At 46.2% G+C, this 18,064-nt stretch overlaps 1 protein-coding gene across 1 annotated transcript in view; it reads right to left on the reverse strand.

Annotated features, from left to right (window-relative positions):
* Positions 1-557: 557 nt before the first annotated feature.
* Positions 558-18,064, reverse strand: part of DNMT1 (DNA methyltransferase 1) — a gene marked incomplete at its 3' end in the record, with an annotated part of 43,608 nt that continues 26,101 nt past the window's right edge. The window contains exons 20-40 of the mRNA XM_084249958.1: positions 17,752-17,939; positions 17,462-17,654; positions 15,929-16,026; positions 15,608-15,755; positions 14,666-14,781; positions 14,268-14,472; positions 14,056-14,189; positions 12,363-12,536; positions 10,671-10,892; positions 7,624-7,816; positions 6,844-6,928; positions 6,523-6,654; positions 6,101-6,383; positions 5,643-5,784; positions 4,488-4,654; positions 3,918-4,095; positions 2,775-2,970; positions 2,272-2,438; positions 1,978-2,094; positions 1,109-1,204; positions 558-644 (exon numbers count right to left, since the gene is read on the reverse strand). Of these exons, the coding sequence (XP_084106084.1) occupies positions 558-644; positions 1,109-1,204; positions 1,978-2,094; positions 2,272-2,438; positions 2,775-2,970; positions 3,918-4,095; positions 4,488-4,654; positions 5,643-5,784; positions 6,101-6,383; positions 6,523-6,654; positions 6,844-6,928; positions 7,624-7,816; positions 10,671-10,892; positions 12,363-12,536; positions 14,056-14,189; positions 14,268-14,472; positions 14,666-14,781; positions 15,608-15,755; positions 15,929-16,026; positions 17,462-17,654; positions 17,752-17,939 (3,321 nt within the window). The remainder of the gene's footprint in view (positions 645-1,108; positions 1,205-1,977; positions 2,095-2,271; positions 2,439-2,774; positions 2,971-3,917; positions 4,096-4,487; positions 4,655-5,642; positions 5,785-6,100; positions 6,384-6,522; positions 6,655-6,843; positions 6,929-7,623; positions 7,817-10,670; positions 10,893-12,362; positions 12,537-14,055; positions 14,190-14,267; positions 14,473-14,665; positions 14,782-15,607; positions 15,756-15,928; positions 16,027-17,461; positions 17,655-17,751; positions 17,940-18,064) is intronic.

An 18,064-nucleotide genomic window follows, 5' to 3' on the forward strand; every position in this document is an offset into this window, starting at 1 on the left:
CAGCCCACTCCAGATCAAAGGAGGGCTCCACGGTTACGGGGAAGGCCAACTAAGACTGTTCCTTTAAGAAGTCTTGCCGGGAAAGCACACTAGCAAGTTCTACTTGCATCTTATTATCAGACCTGAGTCATACAAGTCAACCCCTATGCCAAACACACAGGGACACATGGAATGATATTACAGATAATTGTCTCTGGGGTCACCCTCAGTACCGAGGAGCCCATACTCATCCAGCCTCAGGTGAGGTATAACAGAAGTCCTCATAAATCACAAGTCACCACCTACGGTGGTTTATAGGAGAAGATTTATTTGAAGAAATATTACAACATATAAAAACTACATAAAGTCTTAATTTCCACTCATACAGTGGTAGATTTGATATAATGCATAATAAAAAACTTTTAAAATCCAGAATGCACAAAGTACTGCACAGTTTGATCACTAAGTCATCAGTCGATAAGCAAACCTCACAGAACAGTTTCATGTCAGTCAAGGCCACAAACACCGTGTACAACACATTTGAACTGACAGATCAACATGTTAAAAATACAACAACATCAGTGCACGTTGGGGATCCCTGGTGCCAGAAATAAGGGCGACAGGAAGGCAAAACTAGTCCTTAGTAGTTTTCTCCTCGACTTTAGCTGAAGAGAAAGAAAAAGAAGTCATTGTGGAGAACACACACAGCATGTTATACTAAGCAATAGGCGAGTACAGGAAATATGCTAAGTCAGGAGCCATATATTAACATTCAGGCATGGGTGTTATGGCTGACCAAGTAAGAACCTATAGCAGCTTGGAAATAACATTAAGGGAGACTGAACGGCTGTTCAAAGTGCTCCCGAGAGGGTTATCATCCCATCTGGGTTATCATCTGAAAGAGGTCCAGCTGCCAGACTCACTTGACAGAATTGAGAAAAGTGCCAAGACCTAACTGCACACCCACTGTGCTTGATCATGTATTCAATCTCACAGCAATTCCTCAAGAGAAAAGAGACTACCAGGGAGGCTGGGTGACTGAGTATGAGGGTTCAGGGTTATCTGTGCCTGGCTATCCTCCTCCCCTGTACACACCCTAGGAAAGGAACCCTGCTCCATACAGTCCCACCATACCTGAGGCACTCTCTCGAGCTTTGGCCAACATACAGCGCTTGATCTCTAAGCCGATGGCTTTGGCCAAGGGCGGTGGCACAGCATTACCCACCTGCAGGGGGGAAGAAGGGTGAAGCCCAGTTTAGCATGGCTGGGATCAACAGCAACCTTTGCTCAGAACAGTTAAGAGGTTGCTGGGCCCCTGGTCCCACACATGGTCCCCAAAGCCCTTCCATCACAATAGCCCTCAGACCTACCAATTGGCCCATCCTCCAATCCCAAACACCACTGTGACAAGAACTAAAGAAGGGGGCCTTACAGGGCTTTAGGAAAACTCAAATATCAAGACAGGGAGGTCATCATGCTTCACTGCCAGCTAAAAGTGGTTGCTTCCACAGACCAGAACTAAGGGACAGCAAAATGGAGGTCTGCACTATAACCTCCAGTGAGATGTATGTATGTGCAATACTTCCATGGAAATCTATCTAATTAAGAAACAGTCAACCTAAAACCTGAGCATCAGCTAGGAATTGGTTGATTTCAACCCTTAACAATAATGATTCAAAATGCTCTGCTCCTTCACTGGGGTTCAGTGAGCGGACTCTCCTTTGCATAAATTTTGGCAATAGCCTGACCTAAATGAACTCTGGACCCCAAAGAGTCCCTCCTTCCTGGCCACCCTCTCTGGAGAGCACTGAGACTAATCAGTCAACAAACTCAGGCTGCTCAGTGTCCCCACAGAAGTGACCATGTATGTCAGGCTCTCCACTGAAGCATGCCCACCCTGAATAGAGGCAGAGGGGCCTCCCTTAGCGATGCTGTGTGAAATGCCAGTTAACTCCCTCTTCAAGGCAGGAAAGCAGCAGGCTGGCTCCACTCACTGACCTGCCGGTGCTTGTCCAGGATGTTGCCAAACAGTCTGTAGGTGTCTGGGAAGCCCTGGGAGCGCGCACACTCCCGCACACTCACCACACGGTGCTGTTCAGGGTGGAGCACACGGCCCTGGTGGGGAGGGAAGGGAAAGAAGATAGGGCCCACCTGGCAAAGTTCAGCCTTAGGCCTTGGCAGATGAGCTTATCTTAACTCAAACAGGGGGTGCAAAGTGAGAAGCACTGGCTGACATCTTTCCTCCCACCAACTCTGGTCTCTCACAGGCCTGAGCCCAGCCCTCAGACATACCTGCTTGCCCATGGGCTCAGGATTGGTGACAGTTGTGCTAAAGAAGCCATCCCATTCCAGCCGTCCATAGAGGCCAGCCCAGTGGTTGTGCCTGTTCCCAGTGTGAGGCAGGCACCAGGGGATGAGGGTGTTGAACTGTCTGGCAGTGGAGTCACAGGCTTTGCCCGCTGCAAGAAAGGGCTGCAATGAGGCTGAGGTTACAGAATAGGAGGGAGGCCTGTGAAGGTATCTATCTTGTGTAGAGCCCATCCAGGGATAGAACAGCCAGCAGTATGGCAATTGCCATACTGTAATTGCCCTGGGCAATTTTTGCCACTTAATGCTCTCAGCAGCTATTTATTGCAGACACCCAGACATGGAGCATCTGGTCCATGTCCCACCTAAGGCCTCTGGGTTAGTGGCAGCCCCCAGTGTCTTCTTCTAGGGAAACCCCAGGGAATAGTCCCTCCCCGAAACCAAGGGAAATCACACTCCAGAAGCGAGGGCACAGGCAGAAATCCCACCTTCCACACAGGAGCAGACCCCCCGGAGGGCCCCAGTGCTGCTGCATCCGTTCTTCCTGTCATGGTAGGTGTACCGCAGCTTCCTGGCCATGGTGCCATCAGAGAGCCGCACCTCTATGTTTGGCAGGTCACGCCAGTCTGAGCCCGGGGCCAGAGGGATGTGCCGCATTCGGGCGGCCACCAACGCACTCATGTCCTGGAAGAGAGCAGCAGGTTCCAGCTGTCACCTAGTCCAGGGAGCATCTGAGAGTACTCCAGGGACTGGGTACCACCACACTAGGCCCTGGGAACACCACAGTGACCAGGAACTCTTAAGAGGTTTGTATACCATTAAAGGATAGAAAAACCCCAAAAGACAACTGAGTATCACACACAACACAAAAATAGAGCTGGGATGCAGAATGTGGGGGTGGGGGGGGTTCAAGGAGCAGCCTAATTCAAGGAACAGCTTAATTCAGCTCAGCTCATCTGAGCTGAGCCCCCTGGAGGGAGGGAGAATATACAGAACAGGGGGCAAGAGAGGTCAGAAGGGGTGCAGTGGCCAGATAGCATTCTGGGGCTATTCTGGGCAAAGCAGGACTGACTGATATGCTGCATTGCTTCTGGGGAAAGGGATGGGAGGAGGGCAAGAAAAAAAGCAAAAGGCAGTGAAGAGGCAAGGCCAGGAGCAAGTGGAAATGGTGGTTTACATTAGAGGCCAAGAGCAGAGAATGATCTGAAAGATGGCTAGAATCTAATTCTACTCCACAACCCAATCCTGGCTGGGCACTGACCCCAAGTTCATTTTTTTTTTTTAAATTTTTCATGCCCAGCCTCTTTGGTGCCCTAGGGGTTAAATCTCAGTGCTATCACTGCCACGGCCTGGGTTCAATCCCCAGCCAGGGAGCTAACCCATATATGGCGCAGCAGACCTCTCCTGTTTCACCCACTATTCACCTTAGCTATGTATTTCATTAGATCCACCTGCTCTGTTCCCCACTCTGTCTCTGGTGGATCCTTTCACCCTCCACACCTCTGGCCCATACTCCAGTTCTTCTATGCATAAATAAATAAATCTTAAATTTTTTTTTTCCATGTTCATTCTGGCCAAGTGATAGGCTCAGTTGGGCCAGCTGCTGGAGAAGGTCCTGCCAGTGATGTTACCTTACAGATGTGGTCCCTGAGGATGGGCTGGTACTGTGATCCTCGGAGCTGCCTCTGGAACCACGATTGGGGCTCCCCATTGTACAAGATCTCTAGTGAGGAAGCTCCATTCCGGATCTCAGGGAGGTCAGACATCGTGTCCCGAACTGTGATGGTTCGGAAAGGACCTGAACTCAGCCTGCAACAGAACACAACATTTAGCACCTCTAGGGACACACCTGGCTGCTGGTCCCTCTGACATTGCTCTCCTCAGAGACACGGTTTTTCACCTGGTTCAGAGGTCAGAGGACTACCCTTTGACAGCATGCTTTTTAGACTCTGTCAGTACAGTGTGGGCTTTGCTTGTGATGCAGTCTGGTTTCTGGCCCCCATCCTGCACAGCATTTACTCTGGGTCAGAACTAGAGACTGGAGGTAGCAGAGTGCTCACCTGGCAGGTCAGACCTGCACTATCTACTCCTCTCATACTTTCTCCTCAGCTCAGACTCTTGAAAAAGACTCACCAATAGCAAACCTCCCCAGAGCCGCTCATAGGCACTGTGTCCCACAGTGGGTGAATAGGGCCTCCTACCTGGTTATGTTGCTGACAAACTTCTTGTCATCCACCACAACGCTGAGCTGGCAGGCCCGGGGTGCGAACACATGCAGTGGCTCTGGGAACAGGGGGAGCTTCTCTCCAGGGGCGGCGGCCAATATGATGGCACGCCTCCGTGTCTGGGCCACGCCATACTGACCAGCCTGCACATAGCAAGGCAAGACACATAGTCAGAGGACACCTCCAACCTGCCACATCCACATCAAGGGATAAGTGGGTGGCTGGTGCAAAGCTTACCTGGAGACCCCAATTAACCCAGGAGGTTTACTGTTAATCAGAGGAGATAGGACCAAATGAAAGAACTCTGGGGAAGCTGGGAATGAACCCCAGTGGTCATGCCATCAGCTCTTTAGAGCCTACAGAGGGACCCCAAAGACTCAGGGAGAAGGCAACCAGAAGAGATACCAGGAGTCCAGCCACCTACCTTACCGTGTATGGTTACAAGGAACAAAACACTCCTGCCAATGAGTCCTGACCAGCAAGCAAGAACCACCACAGAAACTGAACTGGAAAAGCCAGGGGCCCCAAAACTGGCTCACTTTTTTCCAATCAGCTTTCCCTTCCCACTTTGATGTTTTATTTTTAGTCAAGCCATCGAGGACTAGGTATACAAAGGGTAGCTGTTCTGTGAGATCTAGTCCTCACACATCCCTGTCCCTGGCCCTGCTAGCCACCTGGAATGTGACCTTCCACCCTCTAGAAGTTTGTGAGCACAAACAGGCAAAATAACTTGTTTTTTACTCTGTGCAACAGCGTGGGCTATGCACCACTGAGCCAATCTGACTTTTGCTGTCTCTCCATGGACATCTGACTGCTACCCAAAGTTCCCTAGACACACCTATTGAGGGAAACAAGCAGGACACATGCAGCAAAGACCTTACACTTGGGCCACCTCAAGTGTACGTGAAAGGAGGCTTCTCAGATTTGAATGTTGCGAGCTTCAGTGTTGGGGGCAGGACAACAGTGTCTACCCTGCACCAGCACAATAGTCACCACAACAAAAGTCTGTCTCCTTGAACCCATTTTCAGCTAGTGAACTTTTGTTGAAGCCCAGGGACCGCTAACTAACCTCCCTTTTCCCAGCCACATCTACCTACCCACCCACCTGTGCCCTTCCCTGGGAAGGCGCACCTGCAATACGCCAAAGGTGCACTGATAGCCCATGCGCACGAGGCAGCGGAGGGTGAGTTTCAGGACCATGGAACGCTTGAAGGAGACAAAGTTCCTGACATTCTCCAGGAGGAAGTAGCGAGGCCGGTAGTAGTCACAATAGCTGTAAGAGGCGGGAGAGATGGCAAAAGTCACCCTCCAGAAAAGAGGAAGACCTACCCTATCAGAAGCCACTTCCCAAATGCTCAACATTTGGGTGTAGTGAAGCTGCACCTCCCAACTTCATTTCTCCCTAATGGAAAGTGCACCAAATTTCCTGAAGGCAAAGGCCAGATGCTCACCTTGGTGCACACCTTCAGCAGGTGGGAAAGCTAAGCTGGTTACTGTTCACACCTGGCACACACACAGCGCAGTCCTGGGGCTGGCTGACTAGACACCTGGGGCAGCACTGAACATAGAGGCGCTTCCAATCTGGTTACCTGAGGAAGGAGACCACCAGGGAGTTTTTGAACTTGGAGTAGGTACGTGAGTTGAAGCGGTTCATGCCACTGAAGCCTTGGCAAGGTGGCCCGCCACAGAGCATCTCCACATCTCCCTTCTGAGGCAGCTTCTGGCCGTGGGAGTTGGTGGTCTCCCCAGCCATGACCAGCTTCAGCAGGACGTTGCAGTCCTCTGTGAATACCGTGGACCCGGGGTTGTTCAGTCGGAATGCCTGGGCTGCGGGGTCCCACATTTCAATGGCCCACAGTGTTTCAGAGATGCCTGGGGGATGATACAAGGACAAAGGTGCCCCTTGAATGAGTCTTGAGTCAGAACTGTGACCAGAGTCAGAAAGGCCTTCCAGGCAGAATCTGCCCAATCCAGTTTTACCAGCCGTGCAGAGAACCTGGTGTTTGTTTACCTGCTTGGTGGAATCCTTCAGACAAACCCCCACAGCCAGAGAACACATCCAGGGTCCGCAGTTTAGACAGTTTTATTTCTGCTTCTGGTTCACTTGGCTCAGATGTCTGAGACTTTGCTGCTTTGCCTTTTCCTGGGGAGACAGGCATAATGCAAATCAAATTAAACTCTTGACTTGCTTTCCTCAAACACTATTAATTCAAAGATGACTTCACTGCAAGTAGTTAACAGTACAGCGGGGTAACTGAGAGGTTGTTCTTTGCTCTAAGAACTCCTGAGTTACAGAAGAGGGACTTAGGAAGGACACCTCAGAAGAACATACCTTTTCCCTTCCCTTTGCCTTTATTTCCAGGGCTACGGGCATGGTTTGGAGGATCTTCAAAGTTTTTGCTCTTGGCATTATAGGCCTGAGAAGGAAAGAACCACGATAGTCTGGCAGAGAAACACATTGGCTTCCTCTCTACAAAGACTATTTAAGAAGCTAATTTGATATACACACACTTAATTTCTCCCTAAGCAATTAGCCACCAACAGGAGTTACTTTGATTGTAATACACTGGAAACAAAAAAAAATTTTTAGGGGGTCAACACTGAAATCGCTATTATTTTTTTAATTCTGGAAATTAAAAAAAAAAAGTGTTACTTTCTGATGAACTTATCTATTCTATTCTAGAAGCTAGAGAAACACAGGCGTGTATTATTTTCAGAGAACCCAACACAGAAAAGCCATGCCTACACAATTTTAAAGTGATTTGCTTAATCAACAGACTTTCTGGATAACTAGGTCCTTCTCTGTGACTCTAGCCTGGACACAGATGCCTCCACTGAAAGGAACTGAGGGGCAGAGCTGTGCCTCCCAGGGGAAGCGACCCTTTTCTCCAACTCACACAGAGGCACGAAGGCTGGGATAATTGGCTCCCTAACAGTCTTCAAATAAAATTTAGTTGCATCAGGATACTCAAAATACCACACTTTCTATGTTAAGTTCCAGAACTAGAATATCAGATTTGTACTCTGGATAATTAAACTCCTCTCTGGAGGGTAGGGAAGAGGCATATGAGTTTGATCAGAAGTCCCTCCCTCCAGTCAGCTCAAGCACCACCTCGAGGAAGTAGAAGCGGTCTGGGCCACCCGCGGAGAAATCCTGCAGACACTCGGGCAGGTCCTCCCCATATTCCACAGTGCAGCGGCCCTGCACAGCCTTGAAGTCTACCACAGCCTCCTCATCGCTCCAATAAAGCAGATTAATATCCGCATGGTAACTTGCCGGGGTGGACTTGTGCGTGTTCTCTGGCCTATGAGCATAAGATACTTCGTTAGAAACTCTTTTTTGCTGGGAAATGACCATGAATTAAATGGTACAACATTACTAGGGGTGCTCAGAGAATCAAAGGATAAAGTCCCTCCACCCCCATTAAGGCAGCTGGATTATTAGTCCCCTTAATTGACACTGAGTACTACACAACTAAGTGAGATTCCTTGCCATGAACTCAGTGAATGGCTTGCTTGATCTTCACAACCGCACCACAGCCAAAACATGTGCACCCTGCATCAGGACTACAGCTGCCTACCTCCTATTAAGCAGATCTAGAGCCAGAGCCCTCATTTCTTTCCCATTATCAAAACTGGTTACAGGGGCCTCCCTGGTGGCACAAAGGGTTAAGCACCAGCACTATGAAGCTATTCGCAGCCACTGTAGCACGAGTTCGACCCACATGGCACAGCAGACCTCTCCCGACTCACCCACTGCTTCCCTCAGCAGTGTATTTCAGTCAATCTGCCTGTTCTGTTCCCCACTCTGTCTCTGGTGAATCCTCTCACCCTCCACACCTCTGGCCTGTACCCCAGTTCTTGTATACATAAATAAATCTTAAAAAAAAAAAAAAACCACAACAACAAAACTGGTTACAAAGACTTCAGAAGACCTTTGCTGTGCACTAGCTAAGAAATTAAGCAACTTTACACCATCTGAAAGAAGTCATTTCACATTAGTTCCTAACCACTAATAGTTATCAGGGTGCCAGGGTAAGGCTGAGTAAAAACCTTGGTAAGTACTTATAGAGAGTGAAACCTCAGACAGGAAGGGAGTCCTGGAAAGAACAGGAAGAACAGAAGTGGGGAGAGGTAGGAGAGGGAACAGAAAGCAGTCATAAATAAAACTCAGGAGGCTCCTGGATCTTCAAGCAGAAAGGATATTTCACCCCTGCTTTAATCATATTCTGGACTTCTGCTCAAGGACTTCTCTTAGAGAGAATGTTCTGCAGCTTTAAAACAAAGGTCTAACCTATACAAAGAAAACTATAATACACTGTTAAAAGAAATAGAAGAAGACACAAAGAAATGGAGAGACATCCCCTGCTCATGGATTGGAAGAATAAACATTATTAAAATGGCCATCCTTCCAAAAGCAATATACAGATTCAATGCTATTCCAATCAAAATTTCAATGTCATTCTTCAAAGAAATAGAAAAATTATTGATGAAATTCATATGGAATCACAAAAAACCCCGAATGGCCAAAGCTCTCCTGAAAAAAAAAAGAAGGGAATGGAGGCATCACACTCCTAGACTTCAAACTATACTACAAAGCCATAATCATCAAAACTGCATGGTATTGCAACAAGAACAGACATACAGACCAATGGAATTGAATAGAAAACCCAGAAATAAACCCACAGATTTATGGTCAACTAATCTTTGACAAAGGAGCAAAGAATATGCATTGGAGCAAAGAAAGTTTGTTCAATAAATGGTGCTGGGAAAACTGGGTCGCTACATGCAAAAGAATGAAGCTTGACCACTACCTCACACCATACACAAAAATCAACTCAAAATGGATTAAAGAACTAGACCTAAGACCTGAAACCATAAAATATATAGAAGGAAATATAGGCAAAACACTACGTGATTTGCACATCAAAGACATCTTTACAGACACATCACCCAAAGCAGTGATAGTGAAGGCAAAGATAAACAGCTGGGACTACATCAAATTAAAGAGCTTTTGCACAGCAAAAGAGACAATAACAAAAACAAAGAGAAACCCCACCGACTGGGAGAACATTTTTGCACCCAACACTAATGATAAAGGACTGATCACAAAAATCTGCAAAGAGCTGAGGAGACTCAACAACAACAAAGAAAATAATCCAGTCAAAAAATGGGCAGAAGAGCTAAAAAGAAACTTCTCTGAAGAGGAAATGCAAATGGCCAACAGGCATATGAAAAAATGTTCAACATCACTTGTCATCAGGGAAATGCAAATCAAAACTACCATGAGATACCATCTTACACCAGTGAGAATGGCACATATTAAATAAACTAGTAACAACAAATGCTGGCGAGGGTGTGGAGAAAAAGGAACTCTTCTGCACTGTTGGTGGGAGTGCAAACTGGTCCAACCACTGTGGAAAGCTGTGTGGAGATTTCTGGACCTACTAAACATAGAGCTTCCATATGATCCAGCAATTCCACTCCTAGGTATTTACCCAAAGGACACAGAAACATCAATTCCAAAGAACACCTGCACCCCTATGTTTATAGCAGCACTGTTTACAATAGCTAAGCTTTGGAAACAACCCAAATGCCCAAAAATAGATGACTGGATCAAGAAGATGTGGTACATATATACCATGGAATATTACTCAGCATTCAAAAAAGATAAACACATGCAATTTGCAGCAACATGGATGGCGCTGGAAGGGATCATGCTCAGCGAAATAAGCCAAAAAGAAAAAGAAAAATACCGGATGGTCTCACTCATAGCAGGAATCTAGAAAACTTAAATAAGGGACCAGGAAAATGAATATAAGAAAGTGAAAATCAAAATCAACAAAAAACTATGAACCAGAGACACTTTTAGGGGGGCGGGGGCGGGAGGGGAGGGATTGGGGTCAGAATGGGGGGGCTGCAATTGTATGGGGAATATAACAATAAAATTTATTAAAAAAATAAAATAAAATAAAACAAAGGTCTAAGAGCAAGGACTATGAAATATAGTCATTGTCAGTACCCACCAGATCATTAAGAAACACTTGAAAAAATGGCTCTCTCTTAAATCACCACCTATAGACGATGTTACAACCCTGTTTCAGAGAGAGCCTTCTAGAAGAATCTGTTGCCTCCTGGAAGAGCACAATCTTCACTGACCTGTAAAACTTATTAAGTCGGATCTTGATGTCTGCCTCATTTGGTCGACCATTGCTCTTCTTGATACAAAAGATCTCTTTTATGCGGCCAATTCGGTATGGCTCTGGGGCATCCAGGTTGCTGCCTTTGATGTAATCAGAGTATTTTCGGTAATGCTCCGGATACAGTTCTTCATCCACAGGCTCCTTCCGTGGGCGCTTCACAGGGCTAGACAGCTTGATGCTACAGAGAAGCAACTGTTATGTATAACTGGACATTAAACCTTAAACTATAACACAGCTGACCAGTGACAATAACCATTTGAATTCAAACACCTTATAGGCTGCCACAGCTAGAAAAGGATTTAGAGAAAATGCTTACTTCGGCAGCACACACACTAATATTGGGACAGTACAGAAAAAAAGATTTAGAGAAAGACTAAGAAGTCTCATCCAGTTTCAAACTAGCATTTTTCCAGCTGATGATTCTACTACTAGTAGGTACTAGTAGTAGCTAATGCGACTCAAATATTTTCAGCTTCCTTCCTACCAGCCTCAGAAAGATTGCACTTCCTGGCATGGAACACGTTCTGTTCCATGAGCATGAAGAGAAGTGATACATGAGCACTTCTGCCCAAAGAGTCTCCAGTGCATCCTTCCCAGGCTCAAAGACTCACAACTTTTGAGAAGGTTGCGGGTCCACTGGCCCAAGTCCCCAAATGACAGGTAAGTCTGCTATTCAACCATGACGGCCACATAGTCCAGGCAAGAAATTAATTAAGCCTCTGCAGTTTGAGGCTTGTTACAGTGACAGAACTTGTGCTCTCTTGACCAAGGGACTCATCTAGAGGTGACACAGGCATGGGGACAAGCCCCATAATCAGGGCTTGTCGAAATGGGTCCAATTACTATGGGAAAGTTAGTCCACCTGACTTGGCTGCCAAGACAGTAAGGCTACATCCCCTGACCCCTGACATTTAGGAAGCAGTTCTGTACTTTCCCACCAGGCCCCTCACATCTGAGGGCTCCAAAGAGGCCTGACACCTGTGCTGATGCATCTACTGTGTCAGGAGCACCAGGTAAACAGCACTGCAGGGAGTCTTCTCCCTTTGTGTGAATGACAGCCGGTGCTAGAGGAATCGAGGCACAAGGTCTAAGGCTAGAAGGAAGCTGCCCCTTGTGTTTTGTAATTCATAGTAACGGAGCTGAGACAGGGGACTGGGTTCCAACTGGGACTCTAGGAAAAATGGAACTACAAGTCAGGAAACAACTAAGTTTGGGAAACAATGGTTGTAACTACAACCATACACTATTTCTTAGAACAAACAAATGACAGGTCAAATGTGGAAAATACCTGTGACACATTCATTCTATTTCCCACCTAAGCCAGGCACTGTGCTGAGCACATTTAATTCATTTAGTCATCAGAGATGCAGCAAGAAAGAGGTCTCAGACCCAAAGCCTCATGGTCAGGGAGAATGAGCTGGGATAGGGCCCACTGTTGACCATGGTGCTTGTCATATGGCTATGGGTTCTCTGGTTTCTTTCACGTACTCACAGCTTCATTCTGCAGCAGAACTACAATCACCCTGCATCAGAGAGCTGGATATTATTCAGATGCTAATGTGACAGTTCCAGCAGCAGCTTAGGTACTAGGAGTCTCAGAAGGGGGACATAATCAGCCCTGGAACTCCTAGACTTAAGGGGCACTCACTTGAACGTGAAGGCCTCCGGGGGGAGATACACGCCATCACCCACTCGATACTGGATGCCATTCTTGGTGGCTGAACTGTAGAGAATCCGGCCATCCAAGTCCTCGAGCTGCTCCATGACCCTGGGGATTTCTTTTTGCCTCATTTCAGCCAGACGGGCACAACTCGCACAGAACCTGGAATGAAGGATAGATGCAGAAGATCCTGAGTTGACTGGTAGTGACCACAGCAGCAGTTGCTGCCACCATTTGCTCAATCCTGGTGACCAAGGAAAAATATGTACACTGTGTGAAGAAACCAGTTTTCCTATACTTTATAGTCACATTGGTAAAGCACTTATTTGGGACCAAAGTCCAGAAATACACACAACACAAGAAAGCGACAAGTCAATCCTACTTCTAAGAATTTGATATAAAACCCCCAAGACATTAATAAAATCTAGAATATGGTTAGGAAGATATCTCCAGCAAGAATGCCAAGAGTAGTTCTACTGGTATCAACATCATGAAGCTTGTTCTATTATTGTTAGGGGGAAAAGAATGTCCTAAGCTAATTCCATACAGGCTTTGTGGACTCCACCCCCATTCCAGACCAAAGCCATCAGAACATTGGGAAAGACAAATCCCATCACCAGCAAAGGGAAGGTTGCTGGGACCTGAGGGTGGAGCTAAGCAGCCAGGTTTGGTATAAAACCATACACGTGGGCCTTGGGGGGGCTCCTTTTTGGCTCTCCGCCAGCTCTCAGCTCTCCGCCAGCTCTCAGAGTGCCACTGGGTTTCCAGGTGGGTAGATCGGGTAGGACGCATTTATGACTTTATTTCCCTATTTTCTCCCTGAGTTGTACATTTCCTCATTTCCCCTTCCCCTGTAAATAAACCTTTTATTAACCTTTTGTGTGTGCCTGCAGTGGAGTATTAATAAGTCCCTTTTAAGCACACGGGTGAGGACCCACAGCCAGGCAACCTGTTTTATATTAGGGCTGCCCTGTAACATTATCTCTGCAAGACTGAAAAGCTCTCTGGTAAAACTCAACATTATTCCTGGATTTATAAGCCCTTGAAATAGAGTTGGAGACAGCCTTTAAATTGAAGATCAAGTAAAACACTGGCACCTGGCCAATGGGAGCAATACCAGGGGAATCTAGGTATTTGAAATACCAGGGCAAGATGTTACCCTCCAGCCTGGAGAATTCCTATGTCTACTGCTCTGGCTGCACCAGCACCATAGTTAAGTCAGAACAAATGAGGTACAGAGATTACAAAGGAGGAGGGCAGGGCACTAAACATTAAAAAAAAAATCCTCACCTAAATGTAGTCATTTACCGCTAAGAGTAAAATGGAATTAAAGATTTCACTTGTGAGAAAAAATAATGAAAGACAACACCAAGACCTGCAGAACAAATACTATGAAACATGCGAAAGTGTTTAAAATGGAAAAAGACATCCTGATCCTAGATAAGAGTTTCTCAAAGGAAATTGAAGTGCACAGCAGTCCAGACACCTAAAGCAATTCAATACAAAGTGACTAGCCCTTGGTTAATGAACAAAGCAAAGAAGGTATGGAAGAAACAAACCCAACAGATGAAAGCAGATGAAAAGCTAGAAAAATTCAGGATCACATGGAAGCAAGGCATTCTGGAGCATGCACAAGGCAGACCTGAGAAAGACAACAGCAAGGCCTCATCCGAGCACTCACTTATATTTGTTGTCGTCCGTTGCCTGAGTTTTGGGAGGGGACTCAAATCTGGCATAGTCCTGATCATACCACATCTGGTAGAAATAGGTCTTCCCATCATCCTCCTTCTTCATGATCTCAGGATCCATGCCACCCTTTGGGGATAAGGGTGCTGTGTTAGTGACAACCCCATGCAGTGAGGGAGGGACATAGGATGGGCACCAGCCACTCACCTCCAAGGCCCAGTTTTCTGATGGAGCTTTATAGACGACCGTCACTTTGCTGTGAATGTATGAAAGCTGCATGTCCTCACATTCATCTACCAGGAACAGCTCCAGGGGATCTGACGTGGCTCCAAGGACAGTGTCTGTCCCAGCACAAAACCAGTGGGCATGAAACATCTGTCCATTACTGCTGTCCTCCCACAATGCTGTGACTCTAGAGGTGGAAGAAGGGGCAGAAGGAAAGTTCTAACTTGACCTGCAGATCTCAGCGCAGTTAGGGGAACTCCTATCTTTTTGTGATTTTAGTCTAAGGGAAAGTTGCTGCTACTTTTCTTACAAAATAGGCATCTCCTTTTTCTGGTGCGAGAGAGCAGATGCTGAAATCAAGCAGAGGGAAGGATACAAACCTTGCTAAGTATAGTGGTTTTGAAGAATCATCTGGGATAACAGATACACAGTCCCCTACTTCCAGGGTCTCTGAGTCGATACACACTTTCTTATAATAACTTTTCTTTCCATCAGTCTGAAAACAAGAGAGCTTAATTTCAGGTGAGTTTGGATTTAAAGGTCCATTATTTCAATTAGTCATGTGCTCTATCAGCCTAATCCTGACAAGGAACCTCTACCTCCCCTGGCCAGAAGCCTACAACAAAGATCACTTAAATCCCCATTATCAGGTCTGCCCTGGTATATATCAGCAGCATGTTGGATTCCAGCATTCACACTTTTAATAACACCAGTCCCAACTTCCCACCATGCCCCTGAGGCTACATCCCACCACTAACTCCTCTCAGCCACATAGGCCTCCTTCAAGTTTCCATCCAAGGGTCTCTACCATGGTTCTTCCTGAAATCTCTGTGCTGCTGGCTGCTTCAGGTCCTGCCTCAGGCAGACTCCTCATGGAAACCTTCCTGGCCCTCCACTAGCAAAAGAGTATGTATCTGTCTGCCTGCACTGGAGCATTAGCGCCACAGGGCAGGGGCTTAGCCACGTCCAGACCTATAGCTGCACACAGCAAGGGGTAGGTTTCACACTTAATGAATGAGCCAACCATATCTCTGGCTTACGACCATCAAGGAAGCAGTACTTCCAGGACAGCTGCTCCCCAACTGCGGTAAAGGAACTGACCTTTAAAAAACATGCATTCCCAGGCCAGGGGGGCTGTGACAGCTCTCTTCAAGGCCAGCTTCAAGCAAAAAATGCTTTCCTGGTGCTAGGCCATGAGGCTCAACCTCTCAGCTGATCACATTACTCTCATGGGCAAATGAACAGGTTTCAAACTCCTGGGCTCAGACTGAAGATGTCTAGCAGGAAACAACACACAAGACTGAGAGTCTCTCCAGGATTACCTTGACTGCTTCTCCAATCCAAGAGATCCGATTCTTGTTCTGTTTCTTTTTCTTTCCTTGATGCATTTTTTTGGGTGATGGCATCTCTGGGATATTGTCATCGACTTCTTCATCATCATCTGCCTCCTTCATGGCCATATTGGGACACCTACAAAAATAAGCAGAGGCCCCTTAGAAGCAAAGTCAGCAGGTCTATACTGGAGACAGCAACAGACAAAGGAATCCTCATCAGTCTGCAGATTTAAACCCAGCCGTCCCACCTAAAGAGCATGGGCAGACATCTGGCTCTTCCTCCCCTACAAGAACATCAGCCAAACCTACCTCCTCTCTAGGCAAGCCTGTTTGCTCCGTCCACTACCACCAAATTTAACCATATCCTTACAGGCTTTACATTTTCCACACTCAGGTTGTTGACAAACCTAAGAAATATTTAAAAAGTAAATCATATGGCCATTAGTAACAATGGTAACCACTTTTGTCATAAACTCTAACTTTTAAAATGTGTATATTTAACATCATTAGAAGTATGGGGAGTAAGAATTAAGAACAGGATACCACTCACACCCTCCAAGTTAATAAAGGTTAGGGAAACTAGACATGAAGTATAGGGACACATGAGGACAAGTGAGAAATCAAACTGCTTGAAGGAAAAATTGACACCAACACTTTGTGGAGAGCAGAGTTAGGTCCATAAACCATGCCCCAGCAATTCTACTTCTAATCAGAGACAGTCATAAGAAGCTGAGTTCAAGGATGTCACTATAGCATTAGTTACCAAAAGTTGCCTATCATTAAGGAATAAATTGGGATATACCAACAAGGAAATACCATGCAATATTCAAAATGAGTTAACTATATTTGCCTCTATTAACACAAAACACAGTTAAGAAAGATAGCTATGTTTAAAAAGGATTTTGGGGGCCTCCCTGATAGCTCAAGGGGTTAAGATGCAACCTATAAAGCTATCCACAGCTACTGCAGCACGAGTTCAAACCCCAGCCAGGGAGCTACCCACATGGCGCAGCAGACCTCTCCTAACTAGCCCCCTGCTCCCCTCAGTAGTGTATTTCAGTCAATCTGCCTGTTCTGTTCCCTACTCTGTCTCTGGTGAATCCACTTACCCCTCCCACACACCTCTGGCCTGTACCCCAGTTCTTAAATGCATAAATAAATAAATCTTTAAAAAAATAAAATAAAAAGGATTTTAAAAGTTTAGATACACATGCTGGATAAAAACCAAGTAAAGCTAATTTACAAAACAGTGAGGACATGTAAATTCCTGGTTAGGAGCTCTGAACCCAGCAGACAGTGTGAACACAGTGTTTTCTGAGGCATCTGCTGTATTTTACATAAGTCAAATCACATAGCTATCAAAATATGTTTGATTTCTGGGCCACAGGATTAAGGGGATTAATTCCTCCAGTGTGAACATATTAAAAAAACTCAAAGGAAGAGAGGTCTTTTAAGGTCTCAAATTTAAACTGGACAGAGTCTCCGCTTTCCTGGGTTAAGTTGCACCATGAAACAAGGCAGGTTTCTGGGAACATGTCCTCTGCTTGGAGGAAGCAGTGCCTCTGTGAAGTAATCACCTTCCCTGCACTCACCCCTGGCCTTCAGAAAGTGAGAAATAGGCTGAGCAAAGTCACCCAGGAGGCCGGGCTCTTCCCTTAACAGCAAAGAGTTCCCAAGCACACATTCAATAGCTGTCCCAGCAATCTGTCCCTAGAGGCATACAGGTCACCCCATTTTACTAATTTTCTCTCCAGCTTCTACCTTAGGGTCACATTTTAGCAGTGAGAATCTCAACCTGATGAGAGGATGGCTTTCCTCAGATTATGTGGGGAGTAAGATTACCTCACAGACACCACAGCGCCGGCGTTTAAATGTATTCTCCTTTTCTTCTCTGTCATCCTTCTCAATTTGCTCTGCGAAGAAAGTGTCAAAGATCTGGTAGACCAGCTTGGTAGTGGTAGCTTTTGTGGGGCCTTTGTCCTTCTTGTCCTTATCCTTGGCAGAATGCTTGATGGTCCGACGTCTTTCCATTCGCCTGGAGAGAGATTGCCACAGTGTTAGAAGGATGAATGCACGGGCATGCTGCCTTCTGGGCTCTCACGTCTTCAGTTTTATTCCTGCTGTATCCTTACCTTTTCCCCAAGGTGACCCCAGCCAACTTGATCAGGTCTCTCATACAGGGAGTCAGGAAGATGGGCTGCTCATCACTGTCCCCAGCTTCATCATAACTCTCTACTTGTTCTACCACAAACTGGGCATGTCGAAGGAGAGAATCCTCTGTGAATCGATTCAGGTTGAGCACAGAAGGAGGAACGGTAGTCTTTAAAAAGAAACAACGTACGTTCCTTAGGCTTAAGCAAAATGATCGAACTGAAACCATTTTTGCAATTCTAGATATGATGCCCATCTATACCACATGGAAATAGCTTTAAATCCAGATTATGA

This window comes from Talpa europaea, assembly GCF_964194135.1.
Source record: "Talpa europaea genome assembly, chromosome: 12".
In the NCBI taxonomy this organism is placed as follows: Eukaryota; Metazoa; Chordata; class Mammalia; order Eulipotyphla; family Talpidae; genus Talpa; species Talpa europaea.